The 14,265-nt window shown below is 39.8% G+C and overlaps 2 protein-coding genes across 2 annotated transcripts; both read right to left on the reverse strand.

Annotated features, from left to right (window-relative positions):
- Positions 1-128: 128 nt before the first annotated feature.
- Positions 129-6,572, reverse strand: LOC131788824 (uncharacterized). Its single transcript, XM_059105917.2, has 6 exons — positions 6,002-6,572; positions 4,388-4,596; positions 3,319-3,516; positions 2,161-2,402; positions 1,480-1,658; positions 129-1,038 (listed from the first exon to the last, which is right to left on the reverse strand). The coding sequence occupies exons 1-6, from the start codon at positions 6,564-6,566 to the stop codon at positions 647-649; spliced, it is 1,785 nt and encodes a 594-aa protein (XP_058961900.2). The 5' UTR covers positions 6,567-6,572; the 3' UTR covers positions 129-646.
- Positions 6,573-8,013: 1,441 nt separating this feature from the next.
- Positions 8,014-14,121, reverse strand: LOC131788730 (uncharacterized). The gene is made up of 6 exons (XM_059105812.2): positions 13,183-14,121; positions 12,326-12,537; positions 11,432-11,632; positions 10,829-11,073; positions 9,874-10,052; positions 8,014-8,878 (listed from the first exon to the last, which is right to left on the reverse strand). The coding sequence occupies exons 1-6, from the start codon at positions 13,766-13,768 to the stop codon at positions 8,541-8,543; spliced, it is 1,761 nt and encodes a 586-aa protein (XP_058961795.2). The 5' UTR covers positions 13,769-14,121; the 3' UTR covers positions 8,014-8,540.
- Positions 14,122-14,265: the final 144 nt, after the last annotated feature.

Consider the following 14,265-nt stretch of genomic DNA (forward strand, 5'->3'; position numbering starts at 1 on the left):
GCTCTGCACTTTGCTGTGATGTAACAAGTGGTAGACTTTTTGTCAGTTAATTTTTAATCATCAATGACTTGGCTTTGTTTTACATCGCTTTGTGATTGATTAAACGAAAACTCACACCAACTTCTCGACTAACTAAATTTCGTTATTTCGATGAATTCAAACCACTGACCGTGACACACCATATTCATTTCAGCTTTACCTTTTTCATACTAGACCCGAAAATAGCAATTTATCAATGCCAATCGATCGAAAGCAAAATCTACAGCTGCAAAGTTAGTGCTGATTCCTCTTTTCAAGAACCAGTAAAGAAAAAAAAGATTCAAGCCATAACGAGATGACATGATTATATTTGGTTGCACAACAAAATTCTGGTCAGCGAATCGCAGCATAATTTCCTTTTATGATTTCCACTCTCCCCAGAGTTAATCAGTAATGTGATATAAATATTTTGTGAACATTTTCAGTGAATTTTATTTTCTAAAAAAGATTAATTATTCTCATCGTTATCAATACCGTTGTTACTTTCAAGGCTTTCAAGCAAAGGTATATGACAATATTATTTATGAAAACAACGAGCTGTAAAATTCTATGAAATAAATTCTTAATTCGTGACAAGTATGCTTGACCTCACCAACAATTAACAGTTTTATAATTTTCGATATCTCAATACTTCATTATCTCCACTTTTTCGATCTGGTTTCATCAACCAAACTTTATCACGGACAACCTTGTCTTTATTTCGGACCCATTCAAAATACAATGCTGACCTATTAGCCACAAGGACTCTTCCATATCCGTAGTCATTCTCTCGAAAACGTGACCATTTCACATCCCAATAGCCTTGTAAATTCAACCAAAACCCAGCAGACCCAACCACCACGTGTGTTGTGCCAATTCCATCCTCCTGACATTGATGCTTGTAAACTGCGCATGTTCTTTCGTAGCTGTGATAGTGTCCCCAGAAGGCAAGGTCCACTTGATATTCGTGGAAGAGGTTTTCCAAATAATACTGCAAGCCTCTTGACACAATGTAGTCCCCTAGGAGAAAGGATGGTTATAAGTCAATGGAAAGCCGAACACTAATCTCGCGAAAGAAAACTCGGCGGAGCTAGAGCTTCCATGAGTCTGATGGTAGAACATTCTTCAGGTGGTACAAAGCGGAGGATCATACGTTTGATTCCTCAAAGAAACCTCTGACCTCTACACGAATGTATTAATATCATCCTTTCTTATTCATTGGACACCCTCAGGAATGGCAAGGTCGTTATCAAAATTTGGCGTCTATCTTATGAAAGTGACAGATTTTGAAAAGGGTTATAGTACTGCTTTTTCCAATTCGGACCAAAGTTCATGTTCAGTGAATGAGCGTGTTTCCTAAATATCTGAGAGGTGTCTTAGATGCGTGGTATGTGCTGAATTAGCATTGGCATCTCGGGATTCTGGCAAAAAAATTTTTTAAAATACATCATAAGTGCTTACTCAGCACTTTCTGACTTGTATACATTGGTCGATGTCCTCCCAGCACAATCCAAGGTGTTATATTGCGATCAACTTTCTTCAAGTCATTTTCCAGCCAAGTGTACTGCCTTGATCCGGGTCTGATATCATGTTCGGTGCTCATCATAATGAAATGAACGCTTCCATATTCATAGCTGTACCTGTAATATCAAAACAGTAGCGGTGACCAGGACGAATCGTAATGATCAGGATCGTAAATCTCCCTATCATACAGAGAGTGCAAGTCTTGTGGAAGAATTTGACCCTTCCAACTGCAATGGCTGATGGTCAATATAATTGAACGCGAAGGGAATCAGTAAATGATGGAAAACCTTTCAAGAAAGTTTCAAGAAGATAGCTGCCGGCGGTTAAGTTAAATATGATTTACTGCAATAAACAAGTTGCTATTTGATGTGTGCAAGGGAAGAGATGATCATCCTCATCATCATCATCATCATCATGGTTATTCATCTCGTCCTTAGTGTAAAGGTGCGCGGCGATGTGCGCCCGTACTTTAAACTCTGAGAAAATAACAACATCTTCGAATGCTCCCAACCTGAAGGATATGTACATGGTTTGGAACAACTTCGACTGACAAGAGAAGACATCAACAATGCGTGGTAATTATGATAGAAGTGGTAAAATGTAAGACTGACGACATACCACCAAAGTCCATTTCCATTGTCAGGCATATGAAATCTGTAGAACATAGGCACTCCACACTCTCCCCCTGAGTCATCCAAATAGTTTCCCCACCAAGGGTGCCAGCCATCACCCGGGGCACCACTAGGGTCCTTGGAACCTCCAAAGATATGGTCTTGTTCGTGATTTCCCACGCCCACCATGTATGGCATCAATGTAGCATAAGGCTCGATGAGATCGTGCCATAGTTCCCAGATATAGGCCTGATACACAAAGACAGGAAATTTGAAAGTTACATGGTTCTATAGGAGCTACGTCATAGTCTACTACGTCTTGAAAAATGAAACTAAAATATTTCTGGATTCAATCCATGCTGATCACCACCATCCCACGCCATCTTTTCTATTTTTTTTTCTGGTTTATTCTCACTTCCTCAGTCATTGTCCATCCCGGCAAACTGTTGGTAAAGATAACCCTCTCTTCAAATGTTCTTTTCTATGATGCTAAAAATGGTCTATATATCGTGACGTAGGTATGTACAGAAACCTACGTTGCATGAGACATCATGGCACCCGTTGTTTGATGCTCTCAGTTTATTTATCTTAGGCCTTCTATATCTTCCTTCCGTGTCCGCACAAACATGTAGTATCGATAATACTACAAGTGAGTGCAGCCGCATGGAATTAGGGGTAAAAAAACATATTGTCGGTGTACATGTCGCGTTTATACATACGTGTTTTGATGCAGTTTGATCGAAGAACCTGCAATCGGCAACAAAATTGTTGACGCATTGACCTTTTCAACCCCCCTGTTCCTTCAATTTTATCTCTTTGGTCTTGTTAAGTTAACCTATCCGCCCCCTTTATCCCAAAACAACGCTGTATTGTGATTCCATGAACTTTTAGCTACATAAAGGCAACATTGAATGGAGGAGAGAGAGAGGGGGGGGAGGTCTTGTCAATGATTTAGAGTGTGTTAGAAACAGGAGTGTTATTCTACGCATAAATAGGACTGTACAAACATGATGTGTCAACTAATTTTAGCGCTGATTGTGGGCCCCCCTACTGTTCGATGAACAGATAACTAGACAAGTTGTTTGTTGACATGTTTTCAGTTGCATAACGGCGGACTAATTCTGCTTCAAAATTCGGATGCTTACGCTTTTTTAAATTTACTTACAATTCCAACAGCGTATGAAATGTCACCAATGTGGAAAACAAGTGAGCTTCCGTTCTTGGCTTCCTCAACCATGTACTTAGCTGTATCGTGCGCGCCAGGGATGGCTGTGATCCCCATGTCTCCATAAACTACAAATTTAAAGGACGCATCTGGATCTGTGACGGGAGCTGAACGAAAGTGGCGCACAGGGCTCATTATCTGCACAAGGAGATAAAACCATGGAGAAATCGTAGGAAATAAGGTGAAAACTCTTTCACACAAATCTTCCCTCAAGTTCATTTCGTGGGATCTTTTCCCCGTGTCGTTTGTCACAACGTCTCCCTGTATCAGAATTAATTAAGACAAGCGGAGGCGTGGCTAATGGGGCCTATGGTGCATAGGACCCCCTCTCGGTCAAAGTTATGATAAGTAATTATAAGTGCAAACACTTCAGAAATCCCTCGGGGTCGGAGCTCGTGTATTTCGAGGGCTTCCAGAGAAGGGAAGGAATTGCCGCCTACATTTCACGCATATCATAAAAGCATTATGCTTCTCTACGATTGAAAATGTACGATGTAAAAACCTGAAACGTTATCTAGTCAAAATGAATGACAGTACAAGTACTACAATAGTGTCCTTTATGCGGGTGGAGGAGGAAGGCAAGGGGCCTATTTAGAAACTTGAAGTTCGAGGAAGGTGTGTATTAGATGTGAGAAGTAGCTGACAAAGAGGGAGAGAGGCGTATGAGGGCGTTGATGGTGTAATGGAAAATCCCCAGCTATGATGCTCGAAAAATACCAGTAAGACCAGTAAGACGTTAGTGTTGGAACACCTAACTGCAAAATCTCACATCCTCGTACTGAGAAACGCATGAACTCGTTGAGTATGATTATGAAAAATCAGTTATGTACCGTAGAATTACAAAAAAGTTCAGGGCATGCAGAAAAATCCAAGAACCACAAACTCTTTACCGTTCCTGTTTGCGGTTTACTTCTCTGTTCCCCGATTGGCTTTCTCATCGGAAAAAATTTCACGAGAGTCTCTAGGGTTCATTTTTTTTCTGAGTTTCTCTTTAAAGTTACCAACAAACCTCCGATGATCCGTACGAATAGAAATACTGTATAGAGGGAGTCAATCCTGTCAAGAGAACATCATGAATGTAGCCAGGATTTCTAAAACATATCCACAACGACGCCGGTGGGCCACACATATCGCTCCTTTGGTATGTCTTTGAGGTGCCTGTGGCCCTGAACTTCAGCAGAGAGGGATCTTTTCCATAGTATACAACCGGAGTTTCATCTGAAAAAAAACCATCTCAGTATTACGAAGACGCAAATGATGAGATTTAAATGAGAGATGCACGACCATAGTAAAATTTTCCTAGGAAGATGTACAGCGGTGGTTTGCTTACGACGCTGCCACATTCTCGTCATCCTTCAACAATTGCTAAAGAAATTTATCAAGATAGAGTGAAGAACAATGCAATAACTTTTCTCTATCAGGATAACCAATAATTTTTTCCCTAAATTTGACAGTCTCAGTAGCTGTCAGCCATCCTAAGGTACAAAGTAAGGTTATCAAAGAAATCAAGGGCGCAGAGTCACGACATTCAAGCGCACACAATCGTTATGTTAAGGTCCCCTCCACCTCTAACTGTGAATGAGAATCACTCGTGTGATCGATCGCGTCCATTTGGGAGATATGAACGTAAATGCTTACTGCACATCAGGTGAGGTCACGTGACACGACTAATCATTACGAGTCCATTGATTAACATATCTTATAACATAGCGCGCGTGCTTGCCCTATATAAGTCCTATTTAGCCGCTATGAACAAAATCTTTATTTACACACGCCCGTGCGTAAATAAGATGACGTGGGCATTTCTTTTACCTGGCTTCAGAGTTTCTGCTGCAGCCATAACTGTTCGTCAAAATAACAGCGTGGTGGTTGCCCAGGAGAAAACTGCAAGTTTCCTGCAGTCTGTTTTCTCCAATTGCACCGTGCACGGCAGCGTAAACATTATTTTAACCAATCAAAACAGTTTAAACTCTTGATAACTTCGGGTCTTTGACTTTTAAAACATTTTTTGGTGACACTTGAGTTCATTTGGCTTTGATTTTCTCTATTTTCCCCGTAAATTTTGAGCTTTTCATTTACAGTTACAGGTTAACTGGATCAAGATGTCCTTGCTCAAACCAAAGTATAAAAATGTGGCGTGTTTTTGACCAGCCAATAGGGACGTTTGTTTACTTTTTTTTGTGCGTTGTGAGAATTTTGCACTCTATCACAATAAAAGGCTTTTTCGCGCAGATCCTTGTCGCTCTGTTATAAAAGAATTTGCTCATGCTTTTAGCTGTGCTTTTATCAAGTTATGGATGCACTTAGAAAGTTTGGAGAGGACTCAAAAAGCTAGAGTTGCTTTCGGCTGTGCCTCGAGCTACTCTTTCACATTTTTCGTGCTCTCCAAACCGCGTACATCCATAACTCGATATACGCTCGCTAACCATGAACAAATTCTTAATTTCAGCACCTCTTATGATCATAACCTTCAATGCCCAGCCCCTTTTTCGTGCCGATCACTTGCACAGTCATCGTTGCAAGTTCAAGAAGTAGTAAGCGTTCGGCGAAAAGTAGGATCGGAAGTGAAAGTTTATCAACAGCTAAGCACTTCACTAAATAAACGGCGCAACAATGATTTTACCTGTTCCCGAAACCCACATAACTCTCATCTGTGTTGGATCGCCTGTAAGGGCCAGATGACCTTGCAAAGGAGCATTTTTTCCTCCCTTAAATTCGAGCACATTACTGGTGGCTACTTGAATTTGTTTCTCCTGATAATAACGGAATTCGCAGCTGGTTCTCATATTGTGCACAGTGACCTGCCTCCAGCCATATCCAAAAACATAACTTGGTGAGTCTGTCACGTAAAACAAGTCCAAATAATGATCAGGATGATCCTCTTCAGGGCAATAAAACGCGATAATATCCGGGCTGTTAGGCATCTGTATTCCACTCCAAGAAACATTCACAGTGGCACTGTTTTCCACCAAAGAGGGATTGACCTCCAGAATCGCACCGGTGGAAAAATCTCTCCGAGTTGGATTCGCAAACTCTACACGAATTTTGAGATTGCCGGCGTCTACCAGTGAGCCATCCGGATTTATGCGTTTAAAGTAAGTGGGAACCGCGTGGTTTTTCTTTGTCTCTGTCGCTGAAAATAGGCCAAGAAGAAAATATGCTAACAGATGAGCCCACCAAGCTGCCATGTTAAAATTTCTGGTTGTTGCAGCGCCGGAGCTTATATCATCACTGTTGCGTAACGAGGAAGAAAGGGTCACTGCCTGAAAAGGATGCGTGATGTGTCTGTGATGGCGTGATGTGCAAGTGATTGTGTGATCTTCATAGTGTTGAAGACCGTATTCGAAGCGGGGGTGGGTGGGGGCGTTACCGGTAGTGTGTTGTAACGGTATTTTCATATTCTTTTCCTGAAGTTTTGCGGCGTTACTTTTTTAATATTTTGACCCAAAAATGAACACTGAAAAAGAACTTATTGATGACTTTGGTTACCTTTTAAAATAAGGTAGGCGAGAATGTTCATTAGTACGGTACTTTTTGCAGGGTTTCATCGGTTCTAATTGTGTAGATGGGGTTAAAATGTCGTCAATTTGCGCTTGATGTAGTTATTAACCCAAAAGCTAACCGGGCTGACAATTTCACCTCCCCTGCCCCCCCTTCCGGTATCTACCACTTGGCTGCCAATTTTACATTGGCTCGCGTAAAAATGCCTGTTACACCGCAAAATGTAGTAATAACTTTTCGACGCAAAATGTAATAGATCTCGAATGACATGTATCGTCATAACTCTGTTGTCTAACCCATCGCAGATCATGCAAGTGTAAGTTCGGGCCCTCTTCGTTTGAAAATTTATTACATTTTACGTAATTGTATAATGTAATGGAAAACTTATTTCATAGCGAGTGTTATCAGGGCCCGCGCAGCAAATTTTTGAGTAGGGGGTGCTAAAGACGCACGCGTAAGCTTTAGCCAACAAGGCATGGGTCTGAGGCATGCTCAGCTAGACAAGTTTTTTTACCAAAAAAAAGGGGGGGGTGTAAGCCCCCCCAGCCCCTCCCTCTGCTTGGTCCCTGGTTACTCCAGCGATTATTATTAAACAGAAGCCTAAAGATCATTATTCAAGCAGAGACAGGCCAATGTTGTACATATCTTATGGTTATCAAAGATTTCATAACTAACCAGAGCTCAGCAGTATTGGCCGCCCTCAATAAAATACCTGTAAGCACATGCACATTGTCTTATTATGATCAGGAGCCTGTTATTTTTTAATACGGCCTGATCCCTGACTCTGTGAGAAACACTGTTGATCTCGATCTCAAAGTTTATGAACTCATTAATTCTGGAAAACAATTTCTAGAAAACACGAAATTAATAAAAATTGTCTTTCTAAATCGATTTTTTGTAATTCGCACATTTCGTCGTCAACAAGACAAACGTTACCTCGCATGAAAGAAGCCGCATGAGCACGTTTTGTGCCTCTCGAGTAACGCACGATAATTGTCCGATCCTTCCGCGTGGAAAATAGCACTAGGCTATTGGCAACCTTGAATCGAGCTCCTGGTTGCAGGGAGGAGACACACGGCGCGCGCATCAAGAACGGAGGGCACAGGCACCGACTAACAACACTAAGAGACAACCTTAAATGAAAAAATCAATCGAAAAAAATTTAATAACATTCACTCAACTGCGTCACATATCAAAGGGTTAGTATCTTACTCACTTCTACGAGAGAGAGTTATACTGTACTGGTAACAAACGTTATTTTTCGTGTTCAGTCCTCGTAACCTCAACTAGCTGGGGCCGTCTGAGGAACAACCTCTCGCTTACAATGTCGGTAACTTCGAATGTCTCTGATAACCAACCTCTGTGTGTTCTGGATATTGCATCAGATAAATCAGTTTACTCTGGGTTATGATTATTCCACTTATGCTCGAAATTTGGCCCTCTGTCTTATAGTAGATTATCAGTTGCTAATTCAGGAGAAATCTCGCCTTTCTCCATTAATCAATCCACAAAAGACAGCATTACCGGTAAACATATTTAAGTCTATACAGTGCTATTAAAGTGAAAATAAGATTATGATAATTAAGTTTTAAAAACTCATTTTTAAGTCTGCATTGTCTATTTTATACCAAACGAGGGTTAGCACACATAAAAAATGATTATCACTTCGTCAACCACACTTGATCTTTGACCTTTCCGCTTGTATTCTGAACCCATTCCCACAGCAGCGCAGACCGATTAGCTTGAGTCAGCCGGCCATATCCATAGTCCCTTTCGTGATACAGCGACCAGCTCGCAGGAAAATAATCTTCTGTATCCAACTCTTTCCCTGCTGTCCCCACGACGATGTGCACAGGTGCTCCTGGGGTACACTGACGCTGGTAGACAGGACATGTGCGCTCATAGCTGTGATAATGAGCCCAGAAGGCCAGATCAACTTTGTACTTATACAACAGAGAATCTAATGCGTGCTGCATGCCAAGGGAGACGATGTAATCCACTGCAAAGGTAAAACAAAGACAAAGTGGAAAACAATGGTTAAAATTTTAAAATTATATTGAATATAATGACGATAAAAACAATAATCATATTGATGATGTTATTTACAAATCACGCAGATTTGTTAATAAGCCTGATAAGAGCCTCTGTTTATTAGCCGATGAAAACCGTTGTTGAAACAAAATTATTCTTAATTATCCCTGACTCAGCACCTACTCTTGAAAGTGAGTATCTCAAGTAAATTTGTAAGGTTTCCTTCTGTGTGTGAGTTGTGGTGGCCTCACAATTAATGTCCTGGACTCCAGGACAAGAGGTGTGGATGTTGGTGCTAGTTAAAGTAAGTGTGTTGAGTTCTTTCATGGCTCTATCTTTACCCAGAGTTCGATTCTGCACTGGCTAACTAACTGTGTTGAGTTCATTGCCAAGAGCAGAATTAACCACGAATGGCTCTCTCTCCACTCAGAATGGATTTTGCACTGGCTGAGTAACTGTGTTAAGTTCTTTACAGAGAAAAGTTATTATACGTCCAGAGTAGGATTTTGCACTGGTTAACTTACTGTGTTGAGTTATTTAAAGAGGAAAGTTGTTATCACTATGGCTTTTTCTCCACCCACAGTGGATTTTGCACTTGTTAAGTAACTGTGTTGAGTTCTTTAACAAAAAGATTCATAATCAATATGGCTTTCTCTTCACCCAGAGCTGGAATTTAGACTAGCCGAGTAACTGTGTTGAGTTCTTTACCAGGAAAATTTGCAATTACTATAGTTCTCTCTCCACTTGCATTTGTTAAGTTACTGTTTTGAGTTCTTTGCCAAGCCAGATTAGTATCTCCATGGCTCTCTCTCCGTTCAGGAGTATAAATAAATACCAGTAAACTGTATCTCTATCACAAGAATGAAATGCTATTCTAACAACTTTCATCATTCAGAGAATGGATAGGATGTCTCTCTTACTTTGTTATTGGGCTTGATACTTAATTCTATTTGTCCCACTTACCTTCCTCCTTCTGACTTGAGTACATAGCTCTGTGGCCTACAATTGCTACCCAAGGGGTGAGAGAGCGGTTGACATTCTTTAAGTCTTGTTCGATCCATTTGTACTGACGAGATCCTTGTGTAAAGTTGTGTTCTGTGCTCATCATCGTGAAGTGGATACTGCCATAATCAAAGCTGTACCTGTCAAAAGAAAGAAAAAAAATTAACGTTTTCAAAAAGAGGTGTAATCTACATCAATCATCCGATACAATATCTTTTTTTGATGTAAAAATAATTTCTGATGAGAAAAGCATAACAAAAAAAAAATGAAAATGGCAAATTGCTTTAAGACTTCTGTGACTGTTCATTACAGGCATTATTTGTACACATGCAGAAAGTTGGTTAAAACTATACATGACAAAAAAAATTATGCACTTCTAATTGGCTTGAAAGGTGTACATTTTTTAAGTAAAATGAGTGCAAAGTCATGACACAAGTGTAAAGTACAAATAACATGCACTGTCAAAATTTTGTCTGTCCTGACTTCTGCGATGCTTTTTTCATGAAAATTATAAATAAGTTATGACACAATTTCTCATGCAATTTGGTGTGAATAAGCACTTGTAAATTTTTTGAAGACTTCAAATTGCACTTGCCCTACAGGCTCATGCAATTTTTCTGCTTTTGAAAAAATTAATTCATGCTCAGTCACCAAAACCAAAATCCACTTGAAATCATGTTATTACCTATAACAATACCATCTTGTGAGTTGTCATTTTTTTTCTGTTAAAAGCAAGAGTTTCAATAATTCAAAATCCTTTTCATGACCCCAACATGAAAGTCTGGATTAATCACCATACATGATCTACACTTGACATAAAAACTCCTTTCTGTGTTCAATGAAGAGTTACAGGAGGGAAACAACAAAAACTTTGAGTTTGTGAGAGAGGGAATAAGTTTGTCATATCTGGACTTACCACCACACTGCATTTCCATTGTCAGGCATGTGGAAACGGTAATACATTGGAACACCACATTCACCAAATGAATCATGGCCCCATCCCCCTGACCACCAAGGATGAAAGCCTTCTCCAGGAGCTCCACTGGGGTCCTTGGATCCTCCCTTCACGTGATCCTGCTCATGGTTCCCAATACCCACCATATATGGCAGTATGGTGGCATAGGGCTCAATAATTGCATGCCACTGTTCCCAAATGTAGGCCTGTGATGAATATAAAATGTTTATTTCATGTGGGAATGGTCTTACAGAAACTACATGTAGAAGAAACCTGTAAAATTCATTTCTTTTAGGAACTGTTGTGCAAAGTGCGAAGATTATAAGAAAGAGACTTTTTGGAGGCACAATAGCAGCATAAGGGAATACTTGAAAAAAAGCTTGATTCAACTGAAAGAGGATTATGTGCAAGTATCCTACATTAGCACTACTTGGGTTTTTAAAATAAAAGCGGCTTCGAAGGCTTGTGATTAGCGTCTTGATGTACAACTAAAGATTTGTTATGGCTTGACCAAAAACTTAAGACTAAACTTAAAGCAAAAGCAATAAAACTTGTTTCACTTACATGCCCTCGAGCATAAGATATATCACCATTGTGAATTACAAAAGCTGCAGTTCCATTGTTAGCCTCCTCAGTTGCATAATCTGCTGTCTTGTATGCACGAGGTATTGGGGATACTCCCATGTCTCCATAAACCAGGGCAGTAAACCTATTTGCAGAGCCAACAGGAGGAGCTGTATAGAAATGCTGAATGGGACTCATCATCTAAATATTAAACATTCAAATATTTTAAGATCATAAATATTGGTACTTCTGATAAAAGTTGAGAGCACTGTAATTGGCCAGTCCTAAGATACTTGGCATACCTATCTTTACCAGTCACCTGGACAAAAGTTATTTCTAAATCCATTACCCAGGCATATAGCATCATATCCAAGGTTATTTCCCAAAAGCATCATATCCATTATGATAGTATCTACCCAAAGTCTACCCAAAACAGTTTAAGATTACCAATTCTGTGAATTTGGGAATTTACTGTTGGTGAAATAAAAAATATTTACCAGTAGAAATCAGTTGTGTTGGGTGATCTACTATCAATATTGCAAGAAAACAAACTGTTCTGATAGTTCACAAGTTAACATATACATACACACAAGTTAAAGATTCACAAGACTTGCACAGTTATTTGGATGTCATTTCAATGCTTAGCTTCAACTGATCTTCAGAAAACCATAAGTTCACCTAAAAAGCTGGAAGTTTGGACGGCATTAGACATCAGATAATTCTCTGACCTGTATACCAAATTCTTCAACTGCCTTTTGATGACCCCTTTTATTCAAAAGTAGAAAACAATCTAATGTTACAGTATCTTACATTATTCACCTGCTTCTTGATTTTCAAACAAAAACCCTTGAAAGACCACATGTATACAAAACAATTCAGTTCTGCAAAAAATACCTTCTTTGAACCATAAGAGTAGTAATATCTTGTTCCTGGTGTGAGGTTAGTCAGCAGAACATCATGAATATAGCCAGGATCAACAAAGTTATTGACATCATTGGCAGGTGCATTGCACATGTCAGCAGCAGTGTAGGTTTTACTGATATTCCCCATGATCACTTCAGACATAGCTGATGGGTCAGTCCCGTATTTTACAAAAGAAGTTTCCACTACAAATTAAAGCAGTGAATTTATCATCAGAGAAGAAAGAAAAAATCTATTTATCAAAAGGAAAGCTCGGCAACTGTTGATTTTGTTTGTTTGAATTGTTGTATTTACAACAGACAATTCTGCTAAAAATTAAAGCAATGAAATCACCATATGAGGGGAAGAGAAATTCTAGAGTCTAACTGTTGATTTGGTTTAATTGAAAATCGCAATTAGAAAAATAACTGGAAATTATCATTCTATATATCAACGGTGTCATTAAGAACTAATAACAATTTTTGGTGGAGCATGAAAGTCTTGCTTGAAATTGTCAAAAACAGAACTTCTCTATGTGGCATAGCCTAAAAAGTTTATATATTATAGTCCAGGATCATCCTATTGCAGTTTACCCCTCCTCTGAAAATTTCAAAAGGGTTCTGTATAGCTTGCTGGTCAAAAGATACCGAGTGTCTAGCCCACAAAAACAAAATAATGATTGATGGAAAAACCAAGTTACATTGAATTCTTTAATTTGTGCCGTAGGAAAAAGTGGCAAGTCTAATGCAGAATGCAAGGCACAGACAACATGGTACGCTGAGCAACTCCAGCCAAAGCATGCTTTCTCTGCTCCCTCTATTCTGAAACTATGCACAAATTACAGAACTTACTGAAGCCAGACACCCACATAACTCTCATTTCTGTAGGGTTGCCTGTGAGTGCTAGATGGCCCTGTAATGGCATCTCTGCTCCTCCTTCGAAAGTCACAATATTGCTTTCCACCGCAAGCATCGAGTAATTACCAATCCTGAAGTATCTGAATACACAGTCCTTCCTTACGTTCCAAAGCCGAACTGCAAACTCGCCATAACCTTTGGGGTAAGTCGCTATAGTACTGACATTGACATAGTCTAAATATCGTTCAGGTTCGGCATCTGGTGGACAATATAGAACAACGACATCTTCTTTATTTGGAAAAGTAACTCCATGCCACATGACGTTCACCTCCGCGCCATTTTTTATCTCTGATGAAGGTGACACTTTCAAAACAGCACCAGAATCTTGAGTTGTAATCGGTTTCAGTGGAAAAGAGAACCTGAGCTTATTTGCCGGGTTTCGAGCGTCGACGATGGTTCCATTTGGATGCAGTTTGCCGAAATAAGTTGGAACAGGATGGTCGTGTTTACAGTCTATGCCAGTAGCCCAAAAGACAGATAACCAAACCGCTACATTAGAAACCAAAACAGTAGCCACCATTTTGAAATGTGATGTAACGGGTCACATTGCATTTCCTTTGTGAAGAGCCTCACCGTGGGGTGGGCAATCACAAGTGAAAGGTAAAGCCGATAACACGTACCCCTCTGTTAGATTAAGGCATAAAAAGCCAAACATTTGTTTAAAGTATTTTCAGGGTATCAGAAAAATCGTGCGAAATTTTAGGAAAACGAAGGAGCAAGTGAGATTTTTACGGGCTTTTAGATGTTGATGAGGCGAATTGATTTAATAGTTTCTTTGCCATTGTCTAGAGATCGGACAAAAGCATAATTTTAAATCTGTTTTCATAGCTTTGACTGCAATTAATCCAACCTTAAAGCGATACTTCCATTTTCTAATCTCCAAATCTACACCAGTCAGGTTAGTTAGTAGCCTCCTGCGCAGAAGTTGTTAGGCACGTCACGTCACGCAATCATTCCTCCCCACAAACGTTAGTAGGGAGGAATGATTGCGTGACGTAACAAGCCTGACAACGTCTG

This window comes from Pocillopora verrucosa, chromosome 1 (genome assembly GCF_036669915.1).
Source record: "Pocillopora verrucosa isolate sample1 chromosome 1, ASM3666991v2, whole genome shotgun sequence".
NCBI classification, from domain to species: Eukaryota; Metazoa; Cnidaria; class Anthozoa; order Scleractinia; family Pocilloporidae; genus Pocillopora; species Pocillopora verrucosa.